This window comes from Chanodichthys erythropterus, chromosome 11, assembly GCF_024489055.1.
Source record: "Chanodichthys erythropterus isolate Z2021 chromosome 11, ASM2448905v1, whole genome shotgun sequence".
NCBI classification, from domain to species: domain Eukaryota; kingdom Metazoa; phylum Chordata; class Actinopteri; order Cypriniformes; family Xenocyprididae; genus Chanodichthys; species Chanodichthys erythropterus.
The window spans coordinates 30,249,067-30,265,464 of NC_090231.1; the positions used below are offsets into that span (position 1 = coordinate 30,249,067).

At 44.1% G+C, this 16,398-nt stretch overlaps 1 protein-coding gene across 1 annotated transcript in view; it reads left to right on the forward strand.

Moving 5' to 3' along the window:
- The window catches only part of mmp2 (matrix metallopeptidase 2), a 36,886-nt gene that overhangs the window by 13,464 nt on the left and 7,024 nt on the right, over positions 1–16,398 (forward strand). Inside the window, exon 10 of the mRNA XM_067402306.1 lies at positions 9,666–9,802. Within this exon, the coding sequence (XP_067258407.1) occupies positions 9,666–9,802 (137 nt within the window). The remainder of the gene's footprint in view (positions 1–9,665; positions 9,803–16,398) is intronic.

Consider the following 16,398-nt stretch of genomic DNA (forward strand, 5'->3'; position numbering starts at 1 on the left):
TGGCTGATGAAGTGCAGGTGGCGATGATTAGAATTCCGGTGATTGAGTGCGTGGGTATTGACGGGAGGTGGAGCCTGACGTGTCTGTGACAGTACCCCCCCTCCCACGGCCCGCTCCTGAGGGCCGAGGACCCCGACGTCGTGGTGGCCGACCTCGAGGGCGTGGGGCAGGTCTGTCCGGGTGGCTGGAGTGGAAGGCTTGTCGCAGGTTGGGATCAAGGATGTCGTTCCGCGGGACCCACGACCGCTCCTCTGGCCCGTAGCCCTCCCAGTCGACGAGGTATTCCAGGAGACCACCACGGCGCCGGGAGTCCAGAATTTCCCGAACCTCATAAGCAGTCCCATCCTCCAGAAGAAGTGGAAGGGGGGGCTCGGCGGCTGTTACGTCAGGCTCTGTGGAAGGAGAGAGAGAAGGGATGTGAGGTTTGAGTAGAGACACGTGGAAAGTGGGATGAATCATATATTCAGGAGGAAGCTGAAGACGATACGTGATGGGGTTGATCTGCTGAAGGATGGTGAACGGGCCAATGAAGCGGGGACTCAGCTTCTTGCATGGCAGACGCAGTCTGATGTCCCTTGTCAACAGCCAGACCTTCTGCCCAGGTTGGTAGTTGGGAGCGTTGGAGCGACGAAGGTCGGCTGTCATCCTGCGTCTGCGCAGGGCCCTCTGCAACTGATGGTGGGCTGAGTCCCACACCCTCTCGCTCTCCCGGAACCAGTAGTCGGCGGCAGGAACGTTGGAGGGTTCCCCGTCCCAGGGGAATAATGGGGGTTGGTAGCAGAGTACGCATTGACAAGGTGTTAATCCGGTGGAAGGTTGACGGAGAGAGTTCTGGGCGTACTCGGCCCAACCCAGGTACTGGTTCCAGGAGTCCTGGTTGCCGTGACAGAAGGTACGCAGGAAGCGGCCGATCTCTTGGAACGATAGGCTGACGGTCACACCTAGGAGCGACAAAAAGGCCTTCCAGACTCGGGAGATGAACTGGGGGCCCCTGTCAGATACAATGTCCTCGGGGATTCCATAGTAGCGGAAGATGTGGTTGAACATTAATTCAGCAGTAGTGAGAGCGGTAGGTAGACCTTGGAGAGGGATCAGTCGGCAGGCCTTGGAGAATCTATCCACAACCACGAGTATGCAGGTATGACCATCAGAAGGTGGGAGATCCGTAACAAAGTCAACTCCCAGGTGTGACCATGGTCGCTCAGGAACGGGCAGAGGATGGAGCTTGCCGGCCGGCAGATGACGAGAGTTCTTCGAGATGGCGCACTCCCTGCTGCCCTGCACGTACCTTCTGACATCCCTGGCCAAGTTGGGCCACCAGAAGCGTGCTTTAAGCAGCGAGAGGGTTCCATTGACCCCCGGGTGACCAGTGCCAAGTGATGAGTGAGCTGTGTGGATGAGTTGAGTGCGTTGTGCTCGGGTGATGTACTGGAGACCTTGAGGGCAACCCAGCGGAGTGTTGGAGGAGGCATTGGAGGAGGGCAGAGTCTCTTCAGACCATTGGATGGGATTCACAAAGATGGTTTCTGGGAGAATGGTTTCAAGAGCTTCAGACTTCTCATCAGGAGCATGTAGACGGGATAAGGCGTCAGCCTTGAGGTTCTTGGAGCCGGGACGATAGGAGATGGTGAAATCGAATCTTGAAAAGAACATGGCCCAGCGGGCTTGTCGGGGGTTTAATCTTTTAGCAGCTTTAAGATACTCCAGGTTTTTATGGTCGGTTAAAACTTGGAAGGGGTGTTTGGCTCCCTCCAGCCGATGCCTCCATTCCTCCAACGCTAGCTTGACGGCCAGGAGTTCGCAGTCAAGTCAAGTCAAGTCAAGTCAAATTTATTTATATAGCGCTTTTACAATTGGTAATTGTTTCAAAGCAGCTTTACATATTAGAAGCACAGAAAAAAGGGAAGTGGTTAAAAATAAGCTGTACAAACAAGCGTGGTAATATGTAACATATACAAGGTGGTGCTACATTAAGCCAATGTCGGCTGACTCCCAGGGGTGGAAAAAAACCCCTAGGAGAAAAACCCAGCGTGCTAGCACTGGGAAAAAAGTCCTAGGAGGGAAAAAACCCCTTGGAAGATATATATAATATATGTAAATGGATATGGAGATCAAAATCTGAATTATACATTTTTATTATAGAGATTAAAAATAGATTATATATAAATATATGTAAGCGGATACGGGGATTAAAAATCTGAATTATAGATGCAGCCAGAACTGGATCTGTAGGCCCATTGTCTCCTGGGCTACGTTGTAGTCAGGTCCAGACACGGGTTCTCCATCTGATCTGAATACGGCCTGGATCCAGCACCCGGCAAACCTCAGGATAAGCAGAGAGACAGATATTAGCGAAGATGCCATTCTTATTCTGAAGTACAGGTATATCTAGTGTTATAGGAAATGTTCTCGGTTCCGGCCGACCTAATTATTGCAGCGTAACAATCCTTTAACGGATTTGAAAAATGTTAATGTATTGATAATGTGTTATGTGTATGCAAGAGCAAAGAGATGTGTTTTTAGTCTAGATTTAAACTGACAGAGTGTGTCTGCTTCCCGAACAATGCTAGGAAGATTGTTCCAGAGTTTAGGTGCTAACTAGGAAAAGGATCTGCCGCCTTCAGTTGATTTTGATATTCTGGGTATTATCAACTGGCCTGAATTCTGAGATCGCAATAAACGTGAAGGACTATAATGCATTAAGAGCTCACTTAGGTACTGGGGAGCTAAACCATTTAGAGTTTTATAAGCAAGTAGCAAGATTTTAAAATCTATACGATGTTTAAAAGGGAGCCAATGTAATGTTGACAGAACTGGGCTAATATGGTCATACTTTCTGGTTCTAGTAAGAACTCTAGCTGCCGCATTTTGGACCAACTGTAGTCTGTTTAAAAGCCGAGCAGAACAACCACCCAGTAGAGCGTTACAATAATCTAGTCTTGAGGTCATGAATGCATGAACCAACTGTTCCGCATTTGTCATTGAGAGCATATGTCGTAATTTAGATATATTTTTTAGATGGAAGAAGGCGGTTTTACAGATACTAGAAACATGACTTTCAAATGAAAGATTGAAAGTCATGATATCATAGTTGACCTCCGCCGGGTTGAGCTTGCGGGAGAAGGCGCATGCATGGAGTCTACTTGGTTGCCCCTGCTGCTATGAAAGTACCGCTCCCACTCCTTTGCTACCTCTACGATGAATGGCCAGTTGGGATCAGGGTGGACGAGGAGGGGAGCGGTGGTGAAGGCTTCCTTAAGGGCTTCAAAGGCTTGTGTGGCTTCTTCGGACCAGGACAGAGACTTGGGCTGATGGCGTAGAAGGTTGGTGAGTGGGTAGACGATGGAACTGTAGCCCTTGATGAAACGGCGGTAGAAGTTGGAGAAGCCTAAGAAGCGTTGGAATTCTTTTATGGAAGTCGGAGTGGGCCAGGACCGGATGGCGTCCACCTTCCCCTCATCCATCCGGATGCCACTGTGGTCAATGTAATATCCAAGGAAGTGGACGGACGACTGATGGAAGGAGCATTTTTCCGCCTTGAGGAACAGCTGGAACTGCCGTAAGCGTTTGAGGACCTCCGCAACGTGGTGGCGATGTTCGGCCAGGCTCCGGGAGTAGATGAGGATATCATCGATGTATACCAGCACAAACTTATGGAGAAACTCCCGGAGCACCTCATGAATGAAATCCTGGAATACGGAGGGGGCGTTGACTAGTCCATAGGGTATGACCAGGTATTCATAATGGCCAGTGGGCGTGACAAAGGCGGTCTTCCACTCGTCCCCCTCGCGTATCCGGATGAGGTTGTACGCGCTGCAGAGGTCCAGTTTAGTGAACACAGTGGCACCACGGAGATGTTCCAGGGCCGCTGGGACGAGGGGAAGTTGGTAACGGAACTTTATGGTGATCTTGTTGAGTGAGTGGTAATCAATACAGGGCCGCAAGCCTCCATCCTTTTTGGCCACGAAGAAGAAGCTGGAAGCAGCAGGGGAAGTAGACGGACGGATGTATCCTTGCTTGAGGGCCTCGTCGATGTAGTCCTCCATGGCCTTCTCCTCCGGCACGGATAGGGGGTAGATCCTTCCCCGTGGCACTGGTTCACCCGGTAGCAGATCTATGGCGCAGTCCCATGGCCGGTGTGGAGGTAACTTGGAGGCTCGTTGTGGGCAAAAGACATCGCTGAAGGGGGCGTAACAGGCTGGGATGTCGATGGATCGTTTCTCGATGGGGCTTTCAATGGAAGTGGCACAGATGGAGATTTCTTTGGAACGTGGAGATGGAGGAACAGGAAACCCGGAGAGGCAGGTCGAGAAACAGTGTTCGCCCCACTTCAGGATCTCACCTGTGCGCCAGGAGATGGTTGGGCTGTGGAGTTCGAGCCACGGGCGCCCTAGAACCACGTCAGCGGTGGATTCCTCCAGAACCAGCAGATGGATATCCTCGACATGGAGGCCTATGCGGAGTTGTAGAGGACCAGCACATGGGGTGATCTTTTTGCGGCCTAGGGGTTTTCCGGTAATGGAGTGGGCTTGATAGATACTAGGCGAAGGCGAGGTTTTGAACTTGAGTTGACGGCAGAGGGACCTGGAGATGAAGTTCCCGGCTGACCCTGAATCGAGGAGCGCAACAACTGGAACAGACATATTGGCAGCAGTAAGGGTTACAACGGTGGTGAGTGGTTTCATCTGGATTAAAGAGGGAAGGATGGCACTCACCAGAGGTCTTGGAGGGCGTGTTGGGCATGCGGAGAGTACATGCCCGGGAGAGGCGCAGTAGAGGCATAAGTTCAGGGTCAGCCGGCGTTGTCGTTCTGCAGGGGTGAGTCGGGAGTTTTCAACTTGCATAGGTTCGCTGGCTGGTTCTGGGGAGCTGACGGGTTCGGACCGACGGAGGAGAGGTTGAAGAGGTGGCTGGCCCTGGTGCTCTTCAAGACACGACTGCATACGAGTGCCCACACGTATGGCGAGTTGGATGAAGCGTTCGAGGCCGATGTTATCCTCGTATGCAGCGAGATGCAATCGCAACTTTGGTTCTAACCCCTGGCGGAAGGAAGTGATGAGGGCTTGTTCATTTCATCCGCTACTGGAAGCCAGGGTACGGAACTGCAAAGCATAGTCACTCAAAGCGTTAGATCCTTGCTTTAATTTATAGAGTTTCTCACCGACAGATGAATCCGAAAGGGGTTTTCCAAAGACTTTGCGGAAGTGAGAGACGAAGGCTGAATAGGATTTCACCAAGGGGTTCCTTTGAATCCAGAGTGCGTCTGCCCAACGGAGAGCTTTACCTTGTAGCTGCGAGATGATAAATGCGACTTTAGAGGTGTCAGTAGGGTAAAGTTGCGATTGCATCTCCAGGACCAGCTCACATTGCAGGAGGAATCCGCTGCAATCCTCCGCCGATCCTGAGTAGGGCGCCGGCCTGGCCATGGGACTGGCGTGCAGGGTTGGAAAGTGCAATGAAGAAGTGACTGGGGAAGCGGCGGCAGGTGCTGGTGACGGTGGTTGTGGTGGAGTGAGTGCTCGGCGCAGCACGCTCACGAGCTCCTGGAACGGGTCTTGTTGACTCATGCTGATCTCTAGCCGTGTTTTTCTGGTCCGGTCTTCTGTTATGATACAGACAGCACGGAGGCAGATTTAAAAGCAAGTATGGTGGTTTATTTGAGAAACAGCAATGAGCAGGTGAGTAAATGGAAGATGGAGAGTTCAAATGAGATGATAGAGGTTTGATACTGTCCTTGTGATTGCAGATGGAGGTAGTAGTCGAGGTGATGGAGAATGGCTGACGAGGAACACTCACACACACGGAAGGAGGAACACAGGAGGGGAACTGGAGACGACGGGGCGATAGGGATCGCTGGTAGCAGGTAAGTAGCAGGTAAGTAGCAGGTAGAGTCCTTGAGGTTCGCATACATAAGTCTGTACTACAAACGAGACTGGACAACTGGTGTGTGTGTGTGTGTGAGTGTGGGTTAAATAGTGCTGGTGATAAATGGCTGATGAAGTGCAGGTGGCGATGATTAGAATTCCGGTGATTGAGTGCGTGGGTATTGACGGGAGGTGGAGCCTGACGTGTCTGTGACAGTAGCAAGGGCTGTGCCAAGTGTCCGAGCAGATAGGGTCTTGCGCCAAAGTAAAGTGACAGCTGGCTTGAAGTAAAGCCAATAAAGTTCATGTTTTTGTCCTTCGTAATATTTTAATACTATAAAACATAGCTAAAACAATATTGCTCTGAGCGTGTGCGTGTGCATGTGACCATGATTCATGTGCATTCAGTGTGGAATCGCATGGCAAGTTCTGAGAGAGCTCTGGAATGGATCAAAACCATAGATATTAGCCTACCTGATAAGTTCAAGTAAATACGCTGGAAATCTGTGCTCATTCAAGGATGTGCATTTATGTACGGAGAAGGCACAGGCGCCTGCAGGATTTCATCTGAATGTTTTTTTTTTTGTTTTTTTAATCTGAACTCCAAAAATCAACGAAATTATCAAACATCCATTTAGCACGTTCACAAAGGGGAAACGGCTGCTTGTTCTCTCGATACTGTCTGTTTTACTGAGAAATCGCTTCAGGTGATTCAGTGAGAGAGCAGTCCAAAGAAATGCAAGTGGATTCAGACCGTTTTGCAAAGGAGTTTTACCAATTCATAATTTAAAACACAATTTAAGTGTCAGAAATTAAATATCAACAACACAAACAACAAATTGCTCATCACTACTGCAATGGTAGACTCTCCAGGCCGGCGTGAGTGAGTGGAGGCGGGGCTAATTTGCATATTCATTGATCCGTGTATATTAAATGAGGCAAAGCTGTAGAGTTACATTCAAGCTATTTTAAGGCATGAAGAAATTCTTTTCACTTGAATTTTTTTTTTTTAAATATGTCATTTTGGTGATCAAAGATGAGTTTTAAGGGATAAAGTAATTGATTACGGGGAGACTTTAAGAGCTGCTGTGCAGCCAAAATTATATACCAGTTATCACACTAAAGCTGCTTTGACACAATCTGCGTTGTAAAAAGCGCTATACAAATAAAGGTGACTTGACTTGGCTTGATTAATCTTTGTTAATTTCAACATTTATTAATACATTCTCAAAATCTCAATAACATTAGTTAATGCACTGTAAACTAACATGATCAAACAATGAACAACTGTATTTTCATTAAATAACATTAATGAAGATTAGTAAACACAGTAACAAATGAATTTTTCATGGTAAGTAAATGGTAGTTAATACATTAACTAATGTTTAACTAATGAATCTTATTGTAAAGTGTTACCATTTATTTTAATAAATAATATCTAAATGTTAGAAAGTATTGTAATATGAATTATTTCAATTTCAAGTCTTCTGGATTTATGACAAAAAAATGCTAAATGCTACAAAAAAATTCTAATTCACAGTAAAATAAACAATCCAATTATTGATATAATATTGTATTGTGGGATTTCTGACAGTTCCTGCCTATGGTAGTTTGACCGAAAAATCAATCTTCTCCAAGTGTCTGAACCTCTCCATTTTTTCAATGATGAATACTATTTGTCTGTGCAGGCTTGCAGTCAAACAGTTCAGCAGTGGAAATGTCATTATCATAAGAGTTATGATCAAATTACAGTGTAATTCTGTGAATCTGAGGATCCCTGGAGCTGAAAGCTCACTTTACTTTGTGGAGAAGATGACTTGAGATCTCAGATATTCACCCAGCTGGATAAATGTGACAGCTGTTTAAGCCATTCCACAGAGAAAGAGGGAGGAATAGAGAGAAGAGAGTTAGGCCAGAGAGTGCACCCCCAAAAGGTTCACCAATGTTTTATTTATTCAGCTGCAACAGAAAGTCTTTATTTTATCTAATCTTTGGCTCAGATTTATAAGCCACATCTGAGGCATTTGGTAAAATGAATTCTTCATCTGTCTTGTATCGTTTTGTTCATAGGACAGCTGCAAAAAAAGAGCTGAACTGAGAACTCAACTAGTGTTTTAACTACAAGAGTGTTCTGTTATAACACGTTTAATTGCATAGACAGAGAAGTGAGGGATCTTCAGAAGTGTTTGCACAGCTGAAGAAGTGAAGATTTGGGGCAAAATGTTTGATTACAGTTTAACTCTTACCTAATGCTGTGATCTTAATGGTGCACTTTGTAACTTTTTTTTAACAAAATTTACATAAGTCAATATATTTCCAAAACATGTTTTTGTCTTACATCGTGTCTACACTGGATGCGAGCGGCGCGACGCGTCAAAAGATAACAGAACCTGCTATAATCAGTGATACTGTCTACACTGGATGTGGCGCGACGATGCACAACAAATTCCCGACAGTAAACGGATTCCCAGTTCTATTTCCGGCATAGTCCAAGTGCTTTGCAACAGTTGGTTTGTCGCGTTCAGTGTAGACGGCTTTTAGCTGTTGCGCCGCGCCGCGAAATAAGTCACGTTTAGTTTAGACACCGTGTTACCCTGATTCACTATTGTAAGCCCGTTAAATGTTTTTTATTTTAGACCGAACAGGATCATTTCCACATGAATTTGCTTACTTGCATCACTTGTCTGTGCAGGTCTCGTCCTGGCTACTTTGGGAGTGCAGCTCCAGCTCTGGCTACTTTGGGAGTGTTATAGGTTTGATGTCAAAATGAGCGAGAAAGTTTGACAGGGAACTGCTAAATCTTGAACCCCCGGGGAATTACCTGACTTAAAAACCGCCAATCAGAGGAGAGTCCGCTGACAAAAAGAGAATGTGACAGAGCTCATAATAAAACGAGAAAACAGTGGCTTGGCTTTTCAGAGGTAACGAGATTATGAAATGTTATAAAAGAGCTTTTATTACTTATCAGGTGATTATGTTATTTTATTGACCAGATAAATTGCCATATGTAGCTCTCCAACAGAGTTCATTGTAAAGCATTATGTATTGTGAGGGGTCATTGCATTATGGTTGTTGTTGCGCTGTGCTGGATTTTATTTTGAAGGAAGTACCGTGTCCATTAATGAGTTAAGCCATAGTAAAGTCTTTAGCTAGTCAGCTTGAGATTCTTTACATCTAAACACTGGAGCCTAGTAGTGAAAAGTAGTGAAATTTTATGAGCTGTAAGAATAGCTATTATTATCCGCACAACCAAAACAAAGTTCTTCCACAAAATGCATTCAGTTTTGTTTTTTAACCACTAGAGGGACAAAAGTTACATAGTGTACCTTTTAAGTTTAACATATGGTGAAATAACTGCTGACAGAGCTTGTTTGCTGCTCACAGAAGCTTTACTTCACTCCAGTGAGCTGTAGCCACTTGAAAGTCCTGAGTTCTGAGTTCTCTGTCTTCTCTTCTTAAGCTGAAACGTTTTGGCCTTTTGAAAAATAGGTCAGTGGAAAGAGTTCTGGGGTGGTTGGTATTGTTTTTGTGGTTAATTCTGGGGCAGCAGGCAAGTTTGGACATGTCCAACTGCCTCTTAACTCACTCCTCAACCATAATAAGAAACATCTGCTCAGTGAATCACCTCATTGTAGCTAGAATGCGGTACAGACTCTTCTTTCCATCTTGCTTATCTCTTTCTCATCTCTTCTCCCTTCTCTCTCTCATTTGCTCTTTCTCTTTTTTATGTGCACAAATATAGTGTTGCCATTTTTCTTTTTCTGCCTCTTGTTTGTCTAACTCTAAACTCTTTTTTTACAGGTTCCTTTTCAGAACTGCTGATGTCAGAAGGAAGCCGACAGGCCCTATGCTGGTGGCTACATTCTGGAGTGAACTTCCGGAGAAGATTGATGCAGCTTACGAGAATCCTCTTGAGGAGAAGACTGTCTTCTTTGCAGGTAAAGCAGGACATGCCCATTTGTTTTGTAAGGGCAGAACAAAAGAACCAGGTGACACTTAAATTTTAGCCATCTACATTAAGTCCTGCACTCAAGACCATATTCATGTGTTTCAGTCATGTGACTGTACGGCTCATCTGCTATATTTATGGCTACCAGCGGGGCAAAGTAATGGTGGTGAATACAAAAACACATGAGCAGAGATACCAAAAATATGTTACGAAAAATATGAAACACATGTTGATCATTTAAATTTGATCCATAACAGGTCACAGAAAACATTTTTACCAATTAAAGTTGGCACAGAACCTGTCATGGGGGCCTGATATAAAGAGCTCACAACTAGGGAGAAATCAGGAATAATAGTCTATAATAAATTCACACAGGAGAAACATAGGAACACAGGTAAACGCATCCACATAACATAAATGACACCAGACAAAGGAACTTTACCAAACAGTGAGTATACACAGGAACTAATGATTTAATTAATTAGACAACAGGTGAACGGAATACATAAATAAAAAAGAACAAACCGACACACACTAGGAAACTGGGTCAACTTAGACATGACAACTGAACATAACCCTGACAACTGAACATAGTTCAGTTGGGAGCTGTTGGGACTAAGGATGAAGGTGGAGTCAGATGGAAGGTGGAGCCAGATGGAGCCAAAGGTGCAGGCTGACCAAGGTAGAGCCGGTGGGATGAGGGAGCCCAGTAGAGCCATCAGAATGGTGATTTCTGTTGGAGGCGAGGGAGGGAGGAGCCAAGGCGCAGCCGATAGGTCGACAGGCCGCGGTGGAGTGATGGGTTTGTAGGCTGGAAGCAGAGCCAGAGGACCATCCTTACTGGTCGGAGCTGGAGAACTGAAGTTCTGAGGTAGTTCCTCACAGAAAGGTGTTGGAGATGCAGGGCTGAAGTGAAACAGTGGAGGCGGGGCTGAGGAACTAGCTAATTTGGGTAAAGGAGGTGGAAGAGGGAGGCTGGGAGGGATCACAAGGAGCACAGACAACATGGGGCTGGGCGGATCCAGCAGGGATACGGGAGACTCAGGGCTGGGCGGAACCAGCAAGGAAGACAGAAGATTCAGGACTGGGCAGAACCAGTGAGAAAACGGAAGACTCAGGACTGGGCATGACCAGTGGGGCTAGGAGAAACAGGGAAATATCTTCCTCAAACACATCCAGATTACTTCCATTTCATATTTTAATTATCATCACAACTGTATTTGACTTGCATGATTTCAAAAACTTCTTGAAAAACTCTTAAATACTGTCCAGCATTAGGCAAAATTAGCTGAAGGGAACCGGCTGCGTAAAGAAAGTTTTTGTTCAATGGCAATTTCTTTTCATCTTACCTCCATGTAAGGCATAATAAAGTAGTGTTGATAAGCTTCTTTGTATTAGTGTATTAGTGGTAGTGTATTAAACAGCACCTACTTTCAGAGAATGAATTTATATCTTTATTCAGCTTTTCTGCCATTTTTGTTCAGACCAATGTGAAAATCCGACCGAATTTTTATGCAATTTAAGGTTTAAATTGTAACCAAAAATAAGCTAATGTGCATTCTAGAAATCTAAACAATTCTGCTAATAACAAATCTTGTATTATTCACGGAGCAGATAAAATATCTATCATTTGTCATTCTGACTCAAACTAGAAATGTATTTTGTTCCCTTTCAGTCGGTCACATTTGACGTACGTCAGTAGTGACTGACAAATTGGGATATCGCTAGTGTTTACAATATGATTTGGATGATCCTTGTTCTTTTAACTGTTGCTGGTTTGAGTCAAGTGCCTTCATTTCATGAAGCTCAAAAGAGACTCATTTGTAAAAGACAGAGCTTTGCATAATAAAAATGTGCACCTTGAATATATTTAATTGTTTTCAACAATCACTAACATTTAACCATGGACATGCTGCTTGTTTAATATTGTTTATTTATATTTATTATATTTTCCATCCAGACCTGGAAGTTACTCAATTTCATACTTTCCAAACTGTAATGTAATTAGTTTATTCATTGGTTATCTGTCTATGGTTTAAGTTACTTAGATTTCTGCTCATTATAAAACAGATACAGACGAAAAGGGAATGGTAAGATTTATTTAAATGCATCAGAATTTGTCCTACCAGTCTCTACGTCTCCAATAGTGAAGCTGTGGTTATACTTCGAAACAGAAATACATATTATGACTAAGTTTCTAAGCGATTTGTTGATGAATCGCAGGACAGTGATGACAAGAAGTTCTGAGTTTCAATGAATCTATGCGATCGTGCGTGCACGTCATAGGCTGTGTTTAAGAGTGTTTAAACCACAAGCGGCACGTTAATTAGAACGGCAAACTTTACAGAAACAGTTTAAAACGTGAATTCCCCCAATCAGCATTGATACAGATGTCATAATGTGGAAATTAATTCAGGGACAGAAAACGAGAAGGATTTTAACTGTGCTTTTACGGGGTTGAGCCGATGGGGAGGAAAGTCTAAGCTGGCTGGGATTGAATCTGCGCTGCGGCGCGGCTCTGGCTTGCTGAAGGCCTGCTGCGGCGGCCTGATGCTGGAACAAGGCCCGTTCCTTCGCGGGAAGAGGCGGCATTGCCCGAGACTCGAGCTTGGTGTTCGACTGCCTTGTTGTCCATTTCTTTATGGCAGGAATGATAGAATGGGCAGGACTAGGAAATACACGGAAGGAGATTGCGGATGTTTCGACTGCAATTACGAGAGTCGGCCTCTACGTCTTGGCATGCGGGGACCCGTTTGTTCGGGCTGACTTTGGTTTTCGACCACTAAAAATGTGTACAGTTGACCAGTTTACTCATGGAGCTGCATTAAGAGCTCCATATCTCTGGGATTGCGTCATATTGGGCCTTTAAAATGAAGATACGAAAAGAAAAGTCTTTTAAGAACCAGAATCTAAAAGGATATTAAGATATATTTAATACTACTTAAGGTACAAGCATGCAGACTTGGAGCCAAAAAACACAAGTGCTTTTTCCCATTTTTGAACTGTCACTGTTGGCATATAATGAAACAAAGATTGCTAAAGTAAACAGATTTAACTAACAGACCAACCAATCTCTGTGTAATTCTGTTATTTTTTTAAAGTCATTTTTACCCCCTGTTGACACAGAATGACCCCAAAGCTAGACAAAAGGCTATGGAAACATGAGGGCTATATATACACAAGTAATAATGACTTACAATATACACCTGAGAATGATCAGGACAATGAACCAATGACAAAACAGAACTGATCATTTCCTGACAAGACAATAGGCTTGTTCGACTTCATGCAGTGCTGCACAGACAGACGGCGGCTGACCTGAAGCAGTGCATGCCGGTAAGAAATTTTGTCCAACTTAAGACAGCGCCGACACCATGTGACCAGCTGCACAAGCTCTGATGACGACACAGCTGTTCCACGATTGGCCGGATTCAACGCATGAAAACGGCACACGTGTTTCATGCTTATTCTCACAACTTCAGTTCCACTAATGCTCACAAATCTGTATTTTTATAACAGTTAAAGATGTTTTCCTGTAGTCACGATGTTGTATTGTGTCATGTTTATCAAAATAAAACATAAAACATAGATCCCACTACATTGGTATTTAAATACTATATGCTTATGTTGAACTTTGGTCTTGTAAAAACAGACGCTGTAAGCAGCACATAAAGTATTGAATGAAAATGTCTCTAAAACATCTGTGGATTAATCAGATATTGCATTTATTTCACTTCAGCTGTGATTAAGTATGCAAACACAGCACGAACATCACTACGGGAAGCAGAAAGTGTCCGACTTCACGTCTCCAATTTCAGCTCCTCCCCGCCTGCACACGGCTACTCTCGCCGATCAGTTGCATCCAGCCACAGCCGATGTTGAACACACTTAACAATCACTGAAAACAAGATCACCTTATGGGCAAGGGAATCACATGACATGACAGGAAATATGAATATGACAAATTACAAATTAAAAGACATGAAAACATGAATGTGAAACCAAACCAGACTACACCCAGAACAGAACACTCATCCAAAACAAAAAAAAACAAAAAGTCCAGGAAGGTGGTGGAGCAGAGGAGGTCCAGGGGAGGGATGGAGAGCCAGGCCTGTGAAGAGGAAGAAGGCCTGGATCGTGGCCTGGATTATACAGTGGTGGTGGAACTGGACCATGGAACATATGGGGGCTTGGATCTTGATTTGGACCATGGAGCAGAGGCCAAGGTGGAGTTCCTCAGCATAGCAGAAGACCACCAGAGATTAGGAGGCCAAGGTGGTGCAGAGACATGGATAGACCTCCTGGCTGTGATAGAGCAGACATAGACAACTTCCATGGCCATGACACAGCAGGGATGGTCAGCCTCTGTGGCCATGACAAGGCGCACAAAGAGTTTGTGGAATGGTCTCTGTGGCCGTGAGATGGAGCAGAGAGAGATTGTGGACAGCCTCTGTGGCTTTGACATGGAGCAGAAAGAGTTTGTGGCTGTGACATGGAGCAGAGAGAGTTCATGGATGGCAACGAAGGGTCTCTCATCCACAGTTCCCACAGTAAATGAGGAACTGTTCAGTAACTGTCACGGTCACCATCTGTCTCACCTTCCTTGAACTTCATTTCCCATCATCCCTTCTTCTGCTCACACTCGGCTATCACCCACACCTGATCGTCATCACCTCATCACTCAAGCAGCATTTAAGCACACACCTCACCTCACTCCAGTGTCTGGTCTCGTTTGCACAAAATGGACTAACCCCTTGTTTCTCCAATGTATTCACCTTGTGATTTTCTCCTACGTCTCCTGGTACATATCTCCTACGATCCTCCAGCGTGTTCTCCTCGTCTTTGTGTTGCAGTGTCTTCGTGTGACTACTTACCTCCTGTTAAGTGTATGTGTGCATCCCTCAGTCATCCCTCCATCCCTGATCTCCTACATCTGTAAGACACAGACTGTTTCAGTATCTTCATCATTGCATCTACGTTATCTATCATCCAGTTTACTCGCATGCATCGTTGTATTCACCTTCTGCTGTTGTCAATAAACATCATTCTTTGACTTGATCTGTTCTCCAAGTATATGTCCGTAATGGTATCAAGGCATAGTATATGTTTTGAGCAAGGGAAAATGGAAATTTTTTCCCTCTGGCATCCTAGAACGAATGTGATCATTCAAACCCACTCGAAAAATGAGTGCCGTATCATTAAGATTACACGAAAATACTTTTTACTATCATTACCAATAGTATTTTATTCTGTGTCATCATTCAAGTTTGATTTCAGCTTTAATGTTTTTTTCTTTTGTTTGTTTGTTTGTTTTTTAACAAAGCAGCTGATATTGCCATAGAAACTAGTGGACTTGCGAGTCGCTTTCACTGTAAAATGGCGGAAACACAGGGCCGCTGCTGGGCGCCGGTGTTGCAATGGAATGTTCTGTTGAGTGTCGCTTCTTGTTAGTGTATATTCTTCATTAGTTTGTGAGCTGGGAGTTTTCTGAAAGCTCCCACGTGTACCACGTAGCCATTGTACCACCTGACCACTGTAGATTAATTTAGGCGTTGAGTGGTGCCATAGAAAAGCATAATTCCCAGTCCAAGGACGTGAACAGCTCCGAAAATAACATCACGTGTTGTCATCTCAAGATTACTGTAATTATGGGGTGTGGTGAATGCAGCATTAGACCATCTCTGACATGGTGCTGCATGCCGAACTCACCTAATGATGACTAACAAGATACGGAGAATGATCAAGACATGAATGTGAAACCAAACCAAAATCAGACATGACAATAGTGCTGCTAATTTTATTTGTTGGTTTTCAATATAAAACATGGTAAAATGATTTCAGTGTGTGTATCAGTATTTTATTTATTTATTTTTTTACATTTCCAGCACATTTTAACAGTACATTTAATTGATTTAAACATTTATTTGAACATTTAATTTAATAGCAATTCATATGACTTAATTATTAACTATCTATATAATAATAATAATATATATATATATATAAATTGTTGTTGTTGTTATTATTAATAATTATATACTACGGGGCTGTTGAATGCTCGAATCTGATTGGTTGGCGAACGTTCTAAGGTGTGCGATTATTTTCAGGGAAAACGCAAGTAGTTCTAGGCAGGTCTTGACTGCTTTACAGTTCAACATCACTTAATTTCACCAAATGATTTTTGTTATTTCTAAAGGTCCTTACAGCCTACAATTGCAAAAGAAACAAAACCCACAACAACACCGACCAAGCAAATAAATATAGAAAAACATAGGGTAAAAACGAGCTACATGCCATTTCTCACCAGCGAGGTAATAACTCTGCAGTTCTTCAGATAGATAGATAGATAAACTTAAAAGTTTCGCTATTAGTAGAGACACTGCTGCCGTGAGAGAGGCACATACTCAGGTAGGCTAATTCACATATGCTTATTTCCTCTCTCTCAACTGCGTTAATAACTGTATTATTGGTGTGTTCAATTCCTCCTGGGAAGTTCATATTTACGAGGTGGGAAGTCATGTTTATGAGGGCAGGGGAGTTCAATGCAAAGACTATAAATTTAGGAAGTCTGTGCACTCCTATATT